Source organism: Bubalus kerabau, chromosome 5, assembly GCF_029407905.1.
Source record: "Bubalus kerabau isolate K-KA32 ecotype Philippines breed swamp buffalo chromosome 5, PCC_UOA_SB_1v2, whole genome shotgun sequence".
Lineage (NCBI taxonomy): Eukaryota > Metazoa > Chordata > Mammalia > Artiodactyla > Bovidae > Bubalus > Bubalus kerabau.
The window spans coordinates 42,060,689-42,080,079 of record NC_073628.1 but is presented as its reverse complement, the minus strand read 5'-3'; the positions used below and the strand labels follow the sequence as shown (position 1 = coordinate 42,080,079).

At 39.9% G+C, this 19,391-nt stretch overlaps 1 protein-coding gene and 1 long non-coding RNA gene across 9 annotated transcripts in view; both read left to right on the top strand.

Annotated features, from left to right (window-relative positions):
- The window catches only part of LOC129652658 (disks large 1 tumor suppressor protein-like), a 690,295-nt gene that overhangs the window by 416,691 nt on the left and 254,213 nt on the right, over positions 1-19,391 (top strand). Inside the window, exon 4 of one of the 8 annotated variants that reach the window (XM_055581521.1) lies at positions 3,027-4,077. The exons of the other annotated variants lie outside the window; for them this stretch is intronic. Coding sequence (XP_055437496.1) covers positions 3,027-3,059 — 33 coding nt within the window. The 3' untranslated portion in view covers positions 3,060-4,077. Of the gene's footprint in view, positions 1-3,026; positions 4,078-19,391 lie in introns of those variants that run through there. 8 annotated transcript variants of the gene reach the window in all.
- On the top strand, positions 5,121-19,033 carry LOC129652664 (uncharacterized). Its single transcript, XR_008714669.1, has 3 exons — positions 5,121-5,381; positions 7,282-7,391; positions 18,812-19,033. It is a non-coding gene; the product is annotated as an uncharacterized LOC129652664 (long non-coding RNA).

Below are 19,391 nucleotides of genomic sequence, written 5' to 3'. Positions count from 1 at the left end.
AGAGGACTCAAAATGGTAAAAATGTGGTAAATATAAAACATTTTGTCTCAGTTCTTAATTTCTTAAAGGACTACTAACTCTTTAAGGCAAAAATAATAATTATGTGTTTTTGATTCATAAAACAGAAAAATGTATAAAAAACAAGAACATAAAAGCCAGAAAGAGAGTTAATGGAAATATACTATTGTAAGGTTGTTACATTCATCTGTGAGATAGTTTAATATTAATTTGATATAGACTATGGCGCTAGTGGTAAAGAACCCGCCTGCTAATGCAGAAGACGTAGGAGACATGGGTTGCATCCCTGGGTCAGGAAGATCCCCTGGAGGAGGGCATGGCAACCCACTCCAGTATTCTTGCCTGGAAAATCCCACGGACAAAGGAGCCTGGCAGACTGTGGTTCATGGTGTCCCAAAGAGTCAGACATGACTTAAGCGACTTAGCACAGCACAGATAGTTTAAGGAAGGATATTATGATCCCTAAAATAACTAAAAATACAAAAAGATATAGTAACATAGCTAATGCTGCTGCTGCTGCTAAGTCGCTTCAGCCGTGTCCAACTCTGTGCGACCCCTTAGACGGCAGCCCACCAGGCTCTGCCATCCCTGGGATTCTCCAGGCAAGATCACTGGAGTGGGTTGCCATTTCCTTCTCCAATGCATGAAAGTGAAAAGTGAAAGTGAAGTTGCTCAGGCGTGTCCGACCCCTAGCGACCCCATGGACTGCAGCCCAGCAGGCTCCTCCATCCATGGGATTTTCCAGGCAAGAGTACTGGAGTGGGGTGCCATTGCCTTCTCCGAACATAGATAATAGAGGAGATAAAATAAAATACTATTTATGTTATTTATATATATTATTTAAACCCCAAATAAGAGAAGTCAAAAATACAAAGATGAGACAAATAGAAAACAAACAGCAAATGGTATTCTTAAATCAAGCCATATCAATAATCACATTAGGTATAAACAGGCTAAGAGCTATAATTTAAAGGCTGCTGCTGGTGCTAAGTTGCTTCAATTGTGTCTGACTCTGTGCAACCCCATAGACGGCAGCCCACCAGACTCCCCCATTCCCGGGTTTCTCCAGGCAATAGTACTGGAGTGGGTTGTCATTGCCTTCTCCATAATTTAAAGGCAGGGATTGTCAAATTTGATTTATAAACAAGACCCATATATGTCTTTTTTTTAAATGAGAATAGTTTAAATATAAATATGCTAATAGGATAAGAATAAGAATATGAGGAAAAAAGATAAACCATGCAAACATCCATCCAAAAGGAAAAGCTGAGTGGCTATATTAATGTCAGACACAATGGATTTATTTATTATTTTTTAAAATTAATTTGTTTTAAATGAAAGAAAGATGACTATTTTTAATGCTAAAAGGTGCAATTCACAAAGAAGATAAACATGATAAAATATTGACACCTAACAACAAAGAAGCAAAGATACATAAAGCAAAAATCAAAAGAGATTTAAATATAAGAAGTATTACCAGAGATAGGTAAATTTCATGATGACAAAGGGAAATTAAAATGTCTCAGATGTCTTGAACCTTTGGTAAATGAGTCACTGAAAAACCCTCATCTTAAATGAGAAGCATTTTAAAATACCCATTTCCCTGCTCCACTGGGTTTAAACATTTTAAATGTTAAAATGTTAAATTTTAAACATTCCTTCATATTTGCTTCTCTGATTCTTGTCATGCAATTTTTTCAGGTAAAATGCTGTGTCTCCTCCCTCAACCCCTTTGCTATGTGACAACCTCCCTGTTCTTCCTTTAGGGAACAGCTCAGGTATAAAGCAGACCTCACAAGTCCCTTTTGTTGACTTCATCGTATTTAACCCTCTACTACCGTTAGTCATCCAATAGATATTTACTGAGCTCCTACAAAGTACTAGGCATTGCTCTAGGCCCTGAGGATACAACTGTGAATTAAGTGCCTCCTGGGGTATAGGGGATAGGGAACAGAATATCAATAAATAAATATGGAGCATGCCAGGAAGTTACACATGCAATAGAAAAAAATTAGGTATTTAGGAAATGTCATGAAGGTATGGTAAAGTAAGGCATCTCTGTAAAGGTGTTATCTTTGCAGACTTGGAGAAAGTGAGGTGGCACTTTCAGATACCTGGGAGAAGATCATCCTAGTAGAGGCAACGTGTACAAAGAAGATAAATCGGCAGTATACCTGGCTACTTTGTGAGACAGATAGGATAAGAGAGTGGCCAGAAGGGAGTGAAACAGACACAGGCTGATAGCAGAGGAGGCCAGAGGAGCAGGGGTCCACAGGCCGGATTGTGGATGCCTCGTCATGGACCGAGAGGCCGTTGGAAGGAGTTTTGAGCAGAGAAGTAACGCTATCTGACGTTTTCTCTGGTATCACTCTGGCTGCAATGTACAGATTGAATTCCTTATCCCTTAAGATAGCTGAGAAAGGGTTTTGCAAGGCAGACAGAAAATACCTACAGATTTATTGGCCTGTCCCCCAAAGTAGATTTATGTCCATGCCTTTTATGGGCCCTGTTAGTGATCCTTTGAGCAAGATCTTTGACATTGATCTACTGAAATATTTTTTTTAAGATAGCCATATGTCTTATGAGTGACTAAAGAGGTAAGTAAGCATTGCATATTTTTACAGTTAATGGAAAAACAAAACAAAAACACATATCCATTAAACCTGTGACAGGAATACCTACAACTTTTTTCTTCATTAAAATTTCTTTTACTTAGCTTCAGATTAAAAGCAGGTGATCTTTGCTTAAAGCATAATTAACTTTGTTTATAACTTATTTGTAACAGCTTATTATTTCTCTTGACTTTAGGAGTTCTGGTAATAGTCTCAATTGATTGATTATCACTAGAATGACCCAGCAACCTTCCTTTAATAGATGCTATTCCTGTTTTATTCAAGTTTCTAGTTTTGCCTTTAAGCTTCTGTGATAAGGCGGACATTGGGAATGGTTTTCACTTAGTGTTGTTTCCACTCCAACGCTCCTCTCTGACACTGTTCTGTCTTTTTCAGCTGCTTGAGAAAGAAGCCAAGGTGTCTAAATAAACTATTGACTAAGAAGAGTTAAAAGCCTCACCAAAGACTTGTAACTTTGATGTATAAGCTCCTTGTTTTTTTTAACTATCACAGGCAGTGTCTTTGGTTGATAACTCAGTTTTAGCTCTGAAGAGTCTTTTGTATAAGTTTTTATTACTAGGAGAGCAAGGATAGGGTGCAACCTCCGAAGTGTTCGCAGTTGCAAATCATAAGATAAGAATTTTCAGAACTCAAAAACAAGCCTTCTCTTTCTGTCATGTTACTCTTATTTACTTTAATCACTCATTCCAACACATCATGCTCCCAAGTGTATTTTACCAGTTCCTAGATAGCATATTGAAAAGCAGAGACATTACTTTGCCAACAAAGGTCCGTCTAGTCAAGGCTATGGTTTTTCCTGTGGTCATGTATGGATGTGAGAGTTGGACTGTGAAGAAGGCTGAGCACCAAAGAATTGATGCTTTTGAACTGTGGTGTTGGAGAAGACTCCTGAGAGTCCCTTAGACTGCAAGGAGATCCAACCAGTCCATTCTGAAGGAGATCAGCTCTGGGATTTCTTTGGAAGGAATGATGCTAAAGCTGAAACTCCAAGACTTTGGCCACCTCATGTGAAGAGTTGACTCATTGGAAAAGACTGATGCTGGGAGGGATTGGGGGCAGGAGGAGAAGGGGATGACAGAGGATGAGATGGCTGGATGGCATCACTGACTCGATGGACGTGAGTCTGAGTGAACTCTGGGAGTTGGTGATGGACAGGGAGGCCTGGCGTGCTGCAATTCTTGGGGTTGCAAAGAGTCGGACACGACTGAGCGACTGAACTGAACTGAACCGAACTGTGTGTTCACCTCTTTCTGCACTTATGAATTCATGGCATATTTATCTAAATTGTGTTACTGTAGCTCAGTATTTTGTCCTGCAATATTCAAAAAGAGAAACTTTTGTGAATCACTTATTTTGTCATAAATATATTTTTCATCATCTTGCTGATTTGTTGTGAATGATTATGGACAACATGCTGGCTTTTCTTGCAGTCTTCCCTTTATTGGGGGCATTTATCCATCCATTCAGCCATCTAGCTACTCAGCCATCCATCCATCCATCCATCCAGTCAGCCATCCAGCCAGCCACCTGTCTAAGAAATATGCTATGTAGTTTTACTAAAATACAGGCACTGAGCTATAAAATTTGATACAAAATGAATGAGAATTATAGGTGTTTCATAAATGTTTGTGGTTTGATTATAGCTAAAACAAAGTTTTTTTGAATCCATTGCAACTTGGTTTCAACAATATTTCTATTTTTATTTATTCACTTATGAATTCATTTAACAAATGTTTAATCAGTGTCTACTATAGGCCAGTCGCTGTTAGAGGTTAGCATGTGAGAATGAACAGGGATGGTCTCTGCCTTTCAAAGAGCTGTGGTTTAGTGGGAGATAAAGAAACATAACAGACGTTTATGTCACAAAATGAAAGAACTGTAAGAGAGATCTGCACAGTGTTCTGACAGCCACCGAGGGATAGGACTGACTCACTCGAGGGCAGGAGGGAGACAGAAAGCCTTCAGGTGAGGTCATATTTAAGATGGGCCTGGTTCTTGCAACTCAAAATGTGGTCAATAGACTAGTAGTAGTAATACCTGTTCCCAGCTGTTACCCGAGAATTTGTTAGAAATGCAGTTCCCAGGCCCCAGGCCACACTGATGAAGTCAGAATTTAATTTTAATAAGATCCTCAGCTTACTTGTAAGCACAATAAAACTTGAGAAGCATTGGTTTAAAGTAAGAACACTTGGGCAGGTGAAGATGATTATTGTTTAGTTGCTAAGTCATGTCTGACTGTTTTGCAACCCCATTCACGCCCATTAAGCACCTCTGTCCATGGAATTTCCCAGGCAAGAGTACTAGAGTATGTTGCCATTTGCCTCTCCAAGGGACCTTCCCGACCCAGGGATTGAGCTTGAGTCTTCTGCATTGGCAGGTGGATTCCTGGTGGATAAGTCAATTTAAACAGAAAAGCAATCACATGCAGAGGCACAGGACATGGAGGCAGACAGCACATTTGTTGTGCTATATCTTAAGGAACATCACAGAAAGGAAGGAAGAGGAATTTGGTGAAATACATGAGTACCAGGATGAGAAGGACTTACATGTTATGTAAAGAATTTTAATTCTTTCTGAGCCATAGGTTACAGTTGAAAGCTTTTAAGCAGATAAGTGACATGATGCTTTAGAATGACAATGAAGACATGTGAAGAATGGATTAGAAATGAGTTAAGGGAAGGTCTGCTGACTACCAAGAAGTTATTTCAGATGAGAGGACCGAAACTAACAGTAAGTATTCAGAGCAGAGGTTGCATTCAAGAAATATGTTGGAATTTGAAATAATGGGAATTCACATTTTACTGAATGAAGCAGATGAGGAATGAATCAGAGATGACTCAGAGATTTCAACAATGAGTAACTGGTTGGTAATTGCATTGAGGAGTAGGGAAGTACGAGATGTTCAGATGGAGATGCTTAGGAAAACAGTTTGGAAGCTCAAAGAGGGTTGTGATTTGAGACAGAGAGAAGGGAATCAGATTGACAGATGGAAGCTGAGAAGCTATAGGGATGTTTGAGACCACGTCTAGGGTTGTTGCTGTTGTTTAGTCACTAAGTTATATCTGATTCTTTTGCAACCTCTTCAGCTGTAGCCCTCCAGGCTCCTCTGTCCATGGCATTTCCTAGGCAAGAATACCGGGGTGGGTTGCCATTTACTACTGAGGAATCAAACCTGTGTCTCCTGCATTGTCAGTTTCTTTACCACTGAGCCACCTGGGAAGCTAGCAGCGAAATAACATCTGGCCCAAATCAGTGTGAAACTTCTTTGGGTTGTAAAAAAACAGAAGAAAAAGAAAGAGAAAGCAGTAGCCTGAGGAAAACTCAGAGAGTATGAAGGAAATGGCAACCCACTCCAGTGTTCTTGCCTGGAGAATCCCTGGGACGGGGGAGCCTGGTGGGCTACCGTCTTTGGGGTCACACAGAGTCAGACACGACTGAAGCGACTTAGCAGCAGCAGCATGGAGGGAAGGAATCAGTGGAGAAGAGACTAAAAACCCGGGGAAGGCACAAAAGCTGGAACCAGGAGGTAAGGCCTGTCAGTTCAGTCCAGCTGCTCAGGCATGTCTGACTCTTTGCAACCCCATGGACTGCAGCACGCCAGGCCTCCCTGTCCATCACCAACTCCTGGAGCTTGCTCAAACTCATGTCCATCACGTTGGTGATGCCATCCAACGATCTCATCCTCTGTCGTCCCTTCTCCTCTCACCTTCAATCTTTCCCAGCATCGCAGTCTTTTCCAATGAGTCATCAGGTTGCCAAAGTACTGGAGTTTCAGCTTCAGCATCAGTCCTTCCAATGAATATTCAGGACTGATTTCCTTTAGGATAGACTGGTCCCTGAGGGCTGAGATTTTAAGATATAGGCAAGGTGTGGATGGAAACTGGGGGATGGAAAAGGAGGGACTTGGAGCTTTATGACTGCTATTTTGTCAATGAAGTAGGAAGGAAGGTCACTGGCGGAGAGTGGGCTGCGACAAGATCTGATGAGAATGATGAAGGTTTATAATGGCCACTTTTGGGTGTGGAGAAGTGGCTGACTAGAGAAAACTAAAAGGATTGCTGGGCAGGTCTGAAAGCCTAGAAGAGGCTGGCGACCGTAAATAACTTGTTCTTTTCTCACTCCATCATTCTGTGACAGCCCCTCTCTTCCCTCCTGCCTGCTTTTTTTCTTTTATAGTTTGAGCAGGAAATAATTTTCCAGTAAATTTAAAGCCTAATTCAGGCAGAAAAAAAACTAAGGCTTGTATTTCAGACACCTAACATAAATCTACTTGAGGTTTTATGTTTTAATTAATTGACACTCTTCCCTAATGAAAGTAACCATGTGTTCATTGTTTAAAACTTGGAGAATAAAGAAAAATAAAAAGATTTTAAAAATGACAAAAAGGTGAAAAGAGAAGGATAGAAGGGAGTTTAATCTATGATTAGCACAATTATGTAAAATAAGCAAGCAGACAAATAAAATTGTGTTTAGAGAGAGTACTTGAAAGAAAAATGTATTGATAATCATTTTCTCAGTGGATGATATTATCCTAAAGGGTTTGATGAAGGCTTTTATGTCACCCTTCAGAAAACATTTTCTAGCAACCTTTCCTGCTAGTATTTGATCCCAGTTTTTCTTCTTCATGAAGTTTAAACAGCATGGACCATAACAGGATTTTACCTGGAGAAAATCTAATCACTGCAGCTACTACAAGCAGCCCAATCAGCCTTACGTTTCCCCCACACCCAACTGGCAGAGGTAAGAATGCAAGATGGCTCAGTGGGGAAAGAATCTGATTGCAATGCAGGAGACACAGGAGACACAGGAGGGTTGGGAAGATCCTCTGGAGGAGGATATGGCAACCCACACCAGTATTCTTGTTTGAGAAATCCCATGGACAGAGGAGCCTGGTGGGCTACAGTCCAAAGGGTCGCAAAGGATTGGACATAACTGAGCAGCTAAACACACCCATATAAGGACTCAAGAACAGAATGTGAAAAGGAGGAGGAGGCATTGTTAGCTTGTTTTAAACAAAAATATTGCTAGTCTTTGAACAATTGTAAAGTACACTTAACAAGCAACATGAAACCAGCTCTTACCAAGAATGTGAGAGCTATTCTCCTTCCCCTCCCCTGTTGCTTCAGATTCCACAGCTGACTTTTGTCAGTTGTATCCTCAGGCAGTTGTGGCTCCAGCATTTCATACAGGAGGAGAAACTCTTAGGAGTTTAATAGTCTCAAACACTGATGTAGTACTGTCTATGTGTCAAGCAGTATTTTTACATAGATTAATTTTATTTAATCCTCACAATGAAACTGAGAGATAGTGCTATTATTCCCACTCTGAAAATAATGAAACTGAGGCATGAAGAGATGCAGTAATTTGCCAAGATCACATTCTTTAGATAGAGGAACTGAGTTTCAGACTTAAGTAGTCTGTCTCAGGATCCTGCTCAGAGTTCCTACACAATAAACGGTCGGAAGGGTAGCTAAGTGGTTTGCCTTGAGTTTATATTGTAAGAAGACATTTTGCTTAGAATGTTTATTTGGTGTGGCTTGAGAGTTGGTTAAAATTCTCTCAATTCCTACCCCTACTCCACTTTTAACATGGAACCTTGGTATTATGAAAGGGGCTTCACTGGTGGCTCAGATGGTAAAGAATCTGCCTGAAATGCAGGAAACCCGGTTTGATCCACAGGTTGGAAAGATTCCCTGGAGAAGGGAATGGCTACCCACTCCAGTATTTTTCCATGGACAGAGGAGCCTGGTGGGCTACAGTTCATGGGGTTACAAAAGAGTCAGACATGACTGAGCAACTAACACAACTGCTTTCTAAATTTTCTTGATTGTCACCATGAAGTGATCCAGATCACTTGGTAAAGTCTAAGAGTGTAATCTTCTCTGTATTCTAGATTCTTATATTAACTGCCATTCTCCTGGTCATCTCATCTTCCTGAAAAGGACTGGCTTGATTTAGGTGCTTCTTGCTTTTCCAAGCTTAAAAATTCTTATGGCATGGCTGTTTAGCCCTATGGCCTTAAAAATTATAAATAATTCTTTCAGTTCAGTTCAGTTGCTCAGTCGTGTCCGACTCTTTGCGACCCCATGAATCGCAGCACGCCAGGCCTCCCTGTCCATTACCAACTCCCAGAGTTCACCCAGACTCACGTCCATCGAGTCAGTGATGCCATCCAGCCATCTCATCCTCTGTCGGCCCCTTCTCCTCCTGCCCGCAATCCCTCTCAGCATCAGAGTCTTCTCCAATGAGTCAACCCTTCACATGAGGTGGCCAAAGTACTGGAGTTTCAGCTTTAGCATCATTCCTTCCAAAGAAATCCCAGAGCTGATCTCCTTCAGAATGGACTGGTTGGATCTCCTTGCAGTCCAAGGGACTCTCAAGAGTCTCCTCCAACACCACAGTTCAAAAGCATAAATTCTTCGGCGCTCAGCCTTCTTCACAGTCCAACTCTCACATCCATACATGACCACAGGAAAAACCATAGCCTTTAGCTGCTTCTAATCAATAACCTCAGATATGCAGATGACACCACCCTTATGGCAGAAAGTGAAGAGGAACTCAAAAGCCTCTTGATGAAAGTGAAAGAGGAGAGTGAAAAACTTGGCTTAAAGGTCAACATTCAGAAAACTAAGATCATGGCATCTGGTCCCATCATTCCATGGGAAATAGATGGGGAAACAGGGGAAACAGTGTCAGACTTTATTTTGGGGGGCTCCAAAATCACTGCAGATGGTGACTGCAGCCATGAAATTAACAGACGCTTACTCCTTGGAAGGAAAGTTATGTCCAACCTAGATAGCATATTGAAAAGCAGAGACATTATTTTGCCAACAAAGGTCTGTCTAGTCAAGGCTATGGTTTTTCCTGTGGTCATAGCCATAGCCTTGACTAGACAGGCCTTTGTTGGCAAAGTAATGTCTCTGCTTTTCAATATGCTATCTAGGTTGGACATAACTTTCCTTCCAAGGAGTAAGCGTCTGTTAATTTCATGGCTGCAGTCACCATCTGCAGTGATTTTGGAGCCCCAAAAAATAAAGTCTGACACTGTTTCCCCTGTTTCCCCATCTATTTCCCATGAAGTGATGGGACCAGATGCCATGATCTTAGTTTTCTGAATGTTGACCTTTAAGCCAAGTTTTTCACTCTCCTCTTTCACTTTCATCAAGAGGCTTTTGAGTTCCTCTTCACTTTCTGCCATAAGGGTGGTGTCATCTGCATATCTGAGGTTATTGATTAGAAGCAGCTAAAGGCTATGGTTTTTCCTGTGGTCATGTATGGATGTGAGAGTTGGACTGTGAAGAAGGCTGAGCGCCAAAGAATTTATGCTTTTGAACTGTGGTGTTGGAGGAGACTCTTGAGAGTCCCTTGGACTGCAAGGAGATCCAACCAGTCCATTCTGAAGGAGATCAGCCCTGGGATTTCTTTGGAAGGAATGATGCTAAAGCTGAAACTCCAGTACTTTGGCCACCTCATGCGAAGAGTTGACTCATTGGAGAAGACTCTAATGCTGGGAGGGATTGGGGGCAGAAGGAGAAGGGGCCGACAGAGGATGAGATGGCTGGATGGCATCACTGACTCTATGGACGTGAGTCTGGGTGAACTCTGGGAGTTGGTAATGGACAGGGAGGCCTGGCGTGCTGCGATTCATGGGGTCGCAAAGAGTCAGACACGACTGAGCGACTGAACTGAACTGAATAGTTTATAGTTTGTAGAAATTAAATGTAAATTGTATGTTTAAATTACCAGCAAATCTCCTTTCCTGTTATCAGATTGGCTAGACACACTCAGTGCTGTCTTTCTTGCCTTCTTTGACTGCTTCTTGTTTAGTTTCTAGGCTTAGAATGGTTGCTTGTTGGTTCTAGCATTGAGAACTCTGGATTGCACACTGGTGCTATGTTCCGGGTTCTCACAAGCTGCCGGATGGAAAAAAAGAAAGTAGTAAAGATATTCTGGGAAAGATTGAGGGCAGGAGGAGAAGGGGATGACAGAGGATGAGATGGTGGGATGGCATCACCGACTCAGTGGACGTGGGTTTGGGTGGACTCCGGGAGTTGGTACATTGAATCCATATCACAACTTAAAATGATGACATCTCCCTGCCTCTCTCACTGCCACTCTTCCTTGCCTCCCTCCTCCTCCTCCTCTCTCTCTCTCCCTTTCACTTCATTCCCTCTCTCTTCCCTTTCTTCCCTCCCTATTTCTATGAGAAATATAGCATAGCTGCAAAAGCACAGGTTCTGAAGTTAGATTTCCTGTGTTCAAAGCCCAGTTTCACCCCTTTACAATCTGTACATTGATCCAGTTAACTATTTTGGGGCTCATTTTACTCCCCTCCCCCCCAAAAAAAAACTTCTCATAAGGCTGGTATGAATATTAGATAAAATAATGCCAGTAAAATGTTTAGAATAGTACTTATTAAGATCTTAATAAGTGTGAGTTACCACTGTGAACATATCTCTCTTTAGACTGTGGGGTCCAGAAGAGTGGGTATTCTCTTTACTCGGTGTGTCCGGTGCTGGGTAGTATAGGGTCTTCATAAATATTGGTTGAATAAATAAAAGTTGAATCTACCAGTAAATAGCTGTGTGACTTAGGACGCATTGTTTAACCTCTTTGAAAATGAGTGCTGGGATATAATGTATAATTCACAGGGTTGCCAAAGAATTTCATGGGATAAGACTAGAAAGGAGGCACAAGAGCCCAGAGTTTCAAAGCAAAGGTTTTGTGGCCAGGCGCAAATAGGTTTGAATCTTATTCTGCAACTAGATATGACCTTCAATAAATCACTAAAATCTGCAAAATGGAGATCATAATTTTTATTTCAGAGAGTAAGGATGAAATGACACATGTATATACTTAGAACATTGTTTTCTTAAAATAGTTTGTTAATATGGGAAAGGACTTTGTAAGCTTGAGGTCACCATTAAAACCAATTTTGACATTTTGTTAAATAAAACAGTTTTTATTTAAATTCTTCAATTAAGTGGCACCAAATAAGAGCCTAATGGTATCCTCAACATTTAGACAAGACTGAAGAGAATCACGAAATAAAATTTTTGTTTAAAGAAAGGAATTTGATGGTGATTTTAACAAGTTGAGATAATTCAAGTCTCATAGCTAGACTGATATACTGTCCTACAAAATAATTTTTTTAATTGATAGAAGTGTGATTTGCCTAAAAACTAAAATTTATTTATTATAGTCCAGATACATGCATTGTTTCTGCTTTCCTAATGATAAGGCGCAGAGTTGAAGGACACTAAGAAAGGCTTGAATTTTTATATTTGTTGAGCATAGCAAACTTTTTTGTTTGTTTGTTTGGAGAAACTTAAGAACTCAAAATATTCCTTCTGTAGAAACTGGGAACGTGTTCTGAAGTAACCACTTAGTTGACAATGGAGAGAGGAAGAACATGCTGATCTCTTTGGTCTCCTCCATTATCCCTTCACTTTTTTACTGCTCTCCCCTTATTTCTGGACTAGTCACCCCAGCCACCTGCTGCATCTCTCACACCCCAAGCACCCCCCTCTCCTCGGGCCTTGGCTTTCAGTGTTTCTACTGTCTAGACTGTATTCCTCCAAATAGTCATATGGCTAACCTCTCATCCCTCCTTTAGGTGCTTCAATATCACCTTGGTGAAGCTTTCTTTAATTACCTCTTTTGATATTACAGTATCTCCAGCTCTACTCAGTTTTCCCATCCTCATTATCAGCTTGATATTTCTCCACTGCACTGACCAAAATTTGATAGTATGTGCAGAATTTGCTTGTTTGTTTATTATCTGTCTCCCTTTCCTCTTCAGTGTCACCTTCATAACAGCAGAGACTTTTGTTTGCTTTGTTTACTGCTATACCCCTAACTCTTAGAATGGTGCCTGGCATGTCATAAGCACTCAGTAAATATTTCATGAATGAATGAATGTGCTTTCCAAGTTAAGATTAAAAAAGAAACAATTGTAGTTTCCTGTGGGAAATTCCTGTTTCATAAATAAGTCTTTGACTTACATGTCAGATCAAATGTGGTTGGGCAGGTTACTTAGGTTCTGTGCTCCAAATGCAGAATTCAGAAAAAAATTTCTCTCTCCAGTTGTAATGTAATAGACTAGGTTAAATACCATGCATCCAAAATTCATGTCCATCAAGAACTGTGAATGTAATCTTATTTGGAAATTGGGTCTTTGCAAATGTAGTTAAGATGAAGTTATACTGGATTAGGGTGGTCCCTAGATGCGGAAAAAGTGGAAACAGTGACAGAGTTTATTTTCGTTGGGTTCCAAAGTCAACTGCAGATGGTGACTGCAGCCATGGCAGTCAAAAAAACACTTGCTTCTCGGAAGAGAAGACACTTCCAAAAGACACTTGCTCCTTGGAGGAAAAGCTGTGGCCAACGTAGACAACATATTAAAAAGCAGAGACATCACTTTGCTGAAAAAGTCTGTATAGTCAAAGCTATCATTTTTCCAGTCATGTACAGATGTGAGAGTTGGACCATAAAGAAGGCTGAGTGCTGAAGAATGGATGATTTTGAATTGTGCTGGAGAAGACTCTTGAGAGTCCCTTGTACTACAAGATCAAACCAGTCAGTCCTAAAGGAAATCAACCCTGAGTATTCATTGGAAGAACTAATACTGAAGCTCCAATACTTTGGCAACCTGATGCAAAGAGCTGACTCAGTAGAAAAGACCCTGGTGCTGGGAAAGATTGAGGGCAGGAAGAGAAGGGGGAAACAGAGGATGAGATGGTTGGATGGCATCACTGACTCAATGAACATGAGTTTAAGCAAACTCCAGGAGATAGTGAAGGACAGGGAAGCCTGACATGCTGTAGTCTATGGGATCACAAAGACTTGGACACAGCTTAGCAACTGAAGAATATAGGCTGATGTCTTTATAAGAAGAGAGAAATTTGGACACAGATGCACAGGGGCTTCCCTGGTGGCCCAGCAGTAAAGAATCTGCCTGCCAATGCGGGAGACGTGGGTTTGATCCCTGGGTCAGAAAGAGCCCCTGGAGAAGGAAATACAATCCACTCCAGTATTCTTGTCTGGGAAATCTCATGGATAAAGGAGCCTGGCAGGCTACAGTCCATGGGGTGTTGGACACCACTTAGCTGCTAAACAACAGTGCAGGGAGAATGCCATGTGATAACAGAGGCAGAGATTAGAGTGATATATCTACAAGTCACAGAATACCAAGGATTGCCAATAACTACTAGCAACTAAAGAAAGGCAAGGTAGGATCCTTCACTAAAACCTTTAAAGAGAGCATAACCCTGCTGACACCCTGGCTGTGGGCTTCTAACATTCAGAACTATGAGAAAATAAATTTCTGCTGTTCTCAACCAACAATTTTGTAGTAATTTGTTATTGCAGCCCAAGGAAACTAATACACGTAGAAATAGGGTTCATTCATTCAGTCCTTAATTCATTGTGCAAACATTGTTGAGCATTAGACCTTGTGCTAATAAGCGATGATAAATGACCCAGTTTTCTCCCTGTCCTCAAGGAGCTCATAGTTGAGTGTCTGAGACCAAGAATAAATGGAAATTGTTGTAATGAAAGTGCTATAGAAGAGTGAATCAAACAGCACAGAAAATGAGCATATAATTAATCTAGCCTGGGGAAAGGGAGCATAGAAAAGACTCTTCTAAAGGGGTAATTTTGAATAAGATTATAGAATAATCTTATTCTGTAAGACAGAAAATAGAATAGCTTTTGTAGACAGAGGAAAAACACATACAAAGGGACAGAAGCAGAAGAAATGTGGTGTAATTTAGGATGTGCCTGAAGTTGATTTCTGCTATAGTTGCTTGTGATGAGTAGTTGCATGGAGTATGTTTCAGTAGGAATATGATGTAATAATTCAGGTGATACCTAAAGAGAGTTCTAACTAGAATAGGGTAGGAAACTCTTCTGGAAATAAACTAATAGTTTAGAGCTATGTAGGATTCTAGGGTTATCTTGATTCTGGTGCTTATTTGGATTGGTTCTGGATAACGGTGAGAAAAGGATGTTTTAAGGTAGGAGCCTCTGTAAAAGCTTGTAATTCAGAATTACAATTTTTAGCCAGTGTACGTGATTCAGTTTGTGTGTGTGTGTGTGTTGGTGTGAGATGCCGGGTAATGGAATCTGAGAGATACCTGTTTTAAAGACATGATATTTAAGAGACTGTGGGAGTAAAACATGCGTTGGATTTCTGTCTTGAGTCTGAGCTCATGTCACAGTCATGTTTCTTTTTGAACCTTATAATTTTATCTTTTGAAGTCTTAGTCTCCTTTGTTGTTTTTTTTTTAATTTTATTTTATTTTTAAACTTTACATAATTGTATTAGTTTTGCCAAATATCAAAATGAATCCGCCACAGGTCCTTTGAAAGTTAGTATTTGTTTCACCAATATCACGGAATTATTGTTAGGATAAGATGAAATAAAGTATTCAAAAATTCTTTCAACTCTTTTTTAAGAGTTTTCAACTCTTAATAAGCAGTATACAAATGTGAATTATCATAAGATATTTCAACCACAGTGGGGGCTTCTCAACTAGGCAACCAATTCTAAGATGCGATGATGTACATTTCTATTTAGGCAAGCACCTAAACCAGTGTACTTTGTCATTATTTTCCAAACATTCTAGTGCCATGAAAATCAACCTGAAGTCCCACAAGATTTTAAATAACTTGAGACAGGGAAGCTGAATAACTTCCCGCGGACTTTCTCATAACTTCCCACAAACCTGGCACAAAATTTCTGCTCAAAATCCTTTGTTGGAGACATGAGTAAATGAACAGCAACAAGAAGGATAAATTAGTGACATTAAACATTTTTGTAGTTGCACTGTTGGATTTTAAGACTGTTGAATCCTTTCAGGTCATCTACATTATTATTTCTATGACTTAAGATTTATTTTCTGCTGTTGCTAAAAGCTAATAAAAATGTAAAGTCTGAAGTGACCAAGACTAGCTGGTTATATGCTCTTGTGTTATCCTGCTGTCTTTCTCATAAAAAAAAAATTACATTGTAACTGCTTTTTTATTTCTATTTTTCTTAACTTCCAAATTATTTTTATATCATAATCTGTTTAATTGTTCTTCTCCTTCACCTGACTCTAGGCTCCCTAAAGGATAGGAATTGTGTTTTGTTTCTGTTTATATTTTATGTCTTTGGCTCATAGAATGTATTCATCATATATAGCTGTTGAATGAATGAAATGAAATTATTTGAGAAAAAGATTTTCACAGGATTCAACAAACGTTTATATTTTAAATTTAGTTTCATCAGTAAACAATACTTAAGCACCCATATTACCATTATAAAGACTGAATTGGTTCATGAGTTTTATATGTACACAATAGACTTAACATCAAACATGCCCCCCCCCAAAAAGATTCTAAAAATACTCAAATGTTTCAGCAGGCTGGTGTTATAAATCTGTGTTTACAGAAAATCGTGTTTGATTTATTCATTGCTCCTAATACCATTCTTGGAATTTTTATTTTAGTTCTTTGAAAGAGCAATCACATTCTTAATTCAGTCTGTGCTGTGAAAATAGGTCACTGTGATAGGTCTTTCAGAACAGAAATACATACAGAATTGGTATTTGGGGCTAGATCTGATTTGGATAAGTTCTCATTGTAAAAATATTATAGTGCAGTTTATCTTACCCATAAACCTGTCTATATATGATAAGAAATTTATCATTCAGAACAATTAGACAAGGGGAATTGAAAAACTTTAGCCACAAATCTATTAGTAGCTGAATATTTATTATAGAGTATTTCTTAGTTGTGTTCAAAAAAGAAAACAAAGCAAGTTTCCATATTTGTAAAGATATATTCGGCAAAAGTTTAAAGATACTTCTACGGGAATCTCCAACACACTGAGCCAAGTCTTGTTGCCTGTGGTTAAGAAGTCCTAAAGACTAGCATAGGGAATTAAAAAAATTTTTTTTAAATTTTATATTGGAATATAGTTGATTAGCAATGTTGTGTTGGTTTCAGGTGTACAGCAAAGTGATTCAGTTATACATATACATGTATCTATTCTTTTTCAAATTATTTTCCCATTTAGGTTATTACAGAGGATTGGGCAGAGTTTCCTAGCACAGGAAATTTTTTAAATCAAAGTAAAATTTCAGGTGGGAGAAGAAACAGATGTCACAAACAGAAGAAGTAATTAATTGGGGAGGGTCATTCTAGGCTTAAGAAAAAGTGTGAGACTGGTGCTAGGTGACAAAATAGGAGTCAGGTTGGTGAGTTTGATAAACCATAGTAGAGTATAATTTGGTAGGGAATGCAGGGTGAGATGGGCAGGGGAGAAGTTTGACCTTATTCTTTATGTTGTGGAGGAATTTTGAAATGATTTTGCAAGGTGTGGGGCAGGGGGTAAGCTATTTACTTTAGGAATGTGAATTCTGAGATATGTGAAAAAATGGATTTGAGAGATTGAGACCAGAGGAAATAGGAAAAACCATCCAGAGAGGTAGTGGTGGGAGTGGACGGAGGGGGCAGATGCTGGAGAATAGGCAAAGGGGAAATCTCCACATTCAGCCTTTATGGGGTCCCAAAGGACATGGAAGTGAGCCTCATGGGCAGAGTTACCTTTCTTGTTTTGCCATAGATTTTAGCACAGTCCTGCAGCTAAGCTCTGATGAGACGATGAATTTCCAGAAAGAGCGCCTGGGATGCAGAGCTTATATCCTCTTTTGTTGTTGGTGGTTGGACTCGACTTGGGCCAAGGAAATACGAACTGAGGGCAAAGGCAGTATATATTGTCTCCCCTCCCAAACCCTACCTTTATCCTACTCTTCCTCATGCGAATAAGCTTCTGCTCTGAGGATCCTTGCATGGGCAGGAAGCTAAACTCCTTCCAGGGCATCTGAAGATATATAAATACTCCACTCTGAGAGACCTTTTGGAATCATTGTGCCAAGTCCTAATATTTTGATATTTATCTATATTTTTTTCTTTCCCTTTTATTTACTCCTTGCTTGTGAGGTCACATAAAACAGTAGTAAATATCCAGACAACAAAGAAATAAGGAAGGAAGTTAACAGATATGAACTCTACATAATTAAAGCCAAGCTTACCTTTTTTAAGGGGGCAATGAGCAATTTTCGCCTTATTCTGGCAGGTTACTTGCTAATTTCAGAACTTGAAGGCACAAAGGGACAATTGAGGTAGTCCGGTGAGAAAGTCTTTTACTTGATCCAGTGTCCCTCCCTACTGTTAAATAGAAATAGCAGTCATCAATTAGTTGTGTGACTTAAGTGACATTTAACTTCTCAGTGTCTTAGATGTCCAGTCCAAAAGGCTCATAGTGCAGGAAAATAAAGAGATAATAGATGTGGAGAGTGCTTTGAAATTTTTGAGAGCTGATGCAGAAATGCAGAGCAGTGTGTTTTGTAACTTCTGAAAGGCCTGATTGTGGCAGATTTTCAGGTTAGATTGATTTACTCAACCACAGATCTGTTTGTGCTCTACACTCTTCCTGGCATTAGTGGTTATTTTCCTGTAAGTCAGTACAGTCTGTCCTCAGTGATCAGCAGATCAGTTGTGATGAGAGAGAGAAATGGGACTCAGACCCAGGCAACGCTTCTGACTCAAAGTCCATTCTCTTTTTATGGTACTTTTGCATTCATAGCTTCTTGTAAATGTGTGTGTGTGTGCACGCGCGTGTATGTATGACAGAAAATGAATGTTTACAAAAATGTAAATGCACACTCGAAACTTTATAAACTAAAATCAACTCCCCTTCCCTTTTCCTAACCTTTCTTCATTCCCTTCCCCATCCCTTTAACCACATTCATCTTCCCCATCTTCTTTCTGTTCATTTTTCTGTTTCATATAAGTTGGTAGTAGTATGCATGGTGATTGCTAACTTATAGGGGTTGATATAGTAGAAATTTAATATAATAATTTTCTGTTTTCTTTTTCTCCTTGCTTAAAAGAGGCTTGTTTGAAGAATTTTTAATCTTCTTCTTAAAACCATGCTCTTCACCTGTGCATGAAAACCACCCTCCTGTCATCTCAGGCCCCATTAACCTATCTTCCAGGAACTCACTCCAGCAACTGGTATCACTTGTAGCAGCTGTATTTTGGGGTTTCTCATAGCCTTATCTCTTTTCTTTCAACTGCTTGAAGTTGCACCTTCCTGATCCATTATGCAGGCACTTCTCCAGATATTCCTGTTTCCCTCCTGAGTCAGACCACGGCATCAGCTGGCAATGAGCACCATGCTGCAGTGGGAGAGGACAGCTCGAAGTTAGAGGAGAGGCCGGGGAAGCAGACAGAATCAGGCCAACTACACCTTTTTAGAATGGATTTGGTTATACTGAAGTAAGTGGAGGATTATCTGGAACCTGAACTTGATATATCCACTAGTAAATAAAAATACCTGATTCCCTACTTTGTGCAAGGCACTCTTTTTAAGTCTTGTATCCCAAAACATGCTTTTTGGGATACTTAGAGCCCAGCAAGAGAGCTAAACATGGTCATTGTGTGTGTGTGTGTGTGTGTGTGTGTGTGTGTGTATGTGTGTGTGTGAATCTCTCAGTTGTGTCCAACTCTTTGTGAACCCATGGACTGAGGCCCGCCAGGCTCCTCTGTACATGGGATTCTACAGGCAATAATATTGGAATGGGTTGCTGTGCCCTTCTCCAAGGGCTCTTTCCAATCCAGTGATCAAACTGGGGTCTCCTGCACTGTGGGCAGATTTCTTTAGGGTCTAAGTCACCTGGGAAGCCCCAA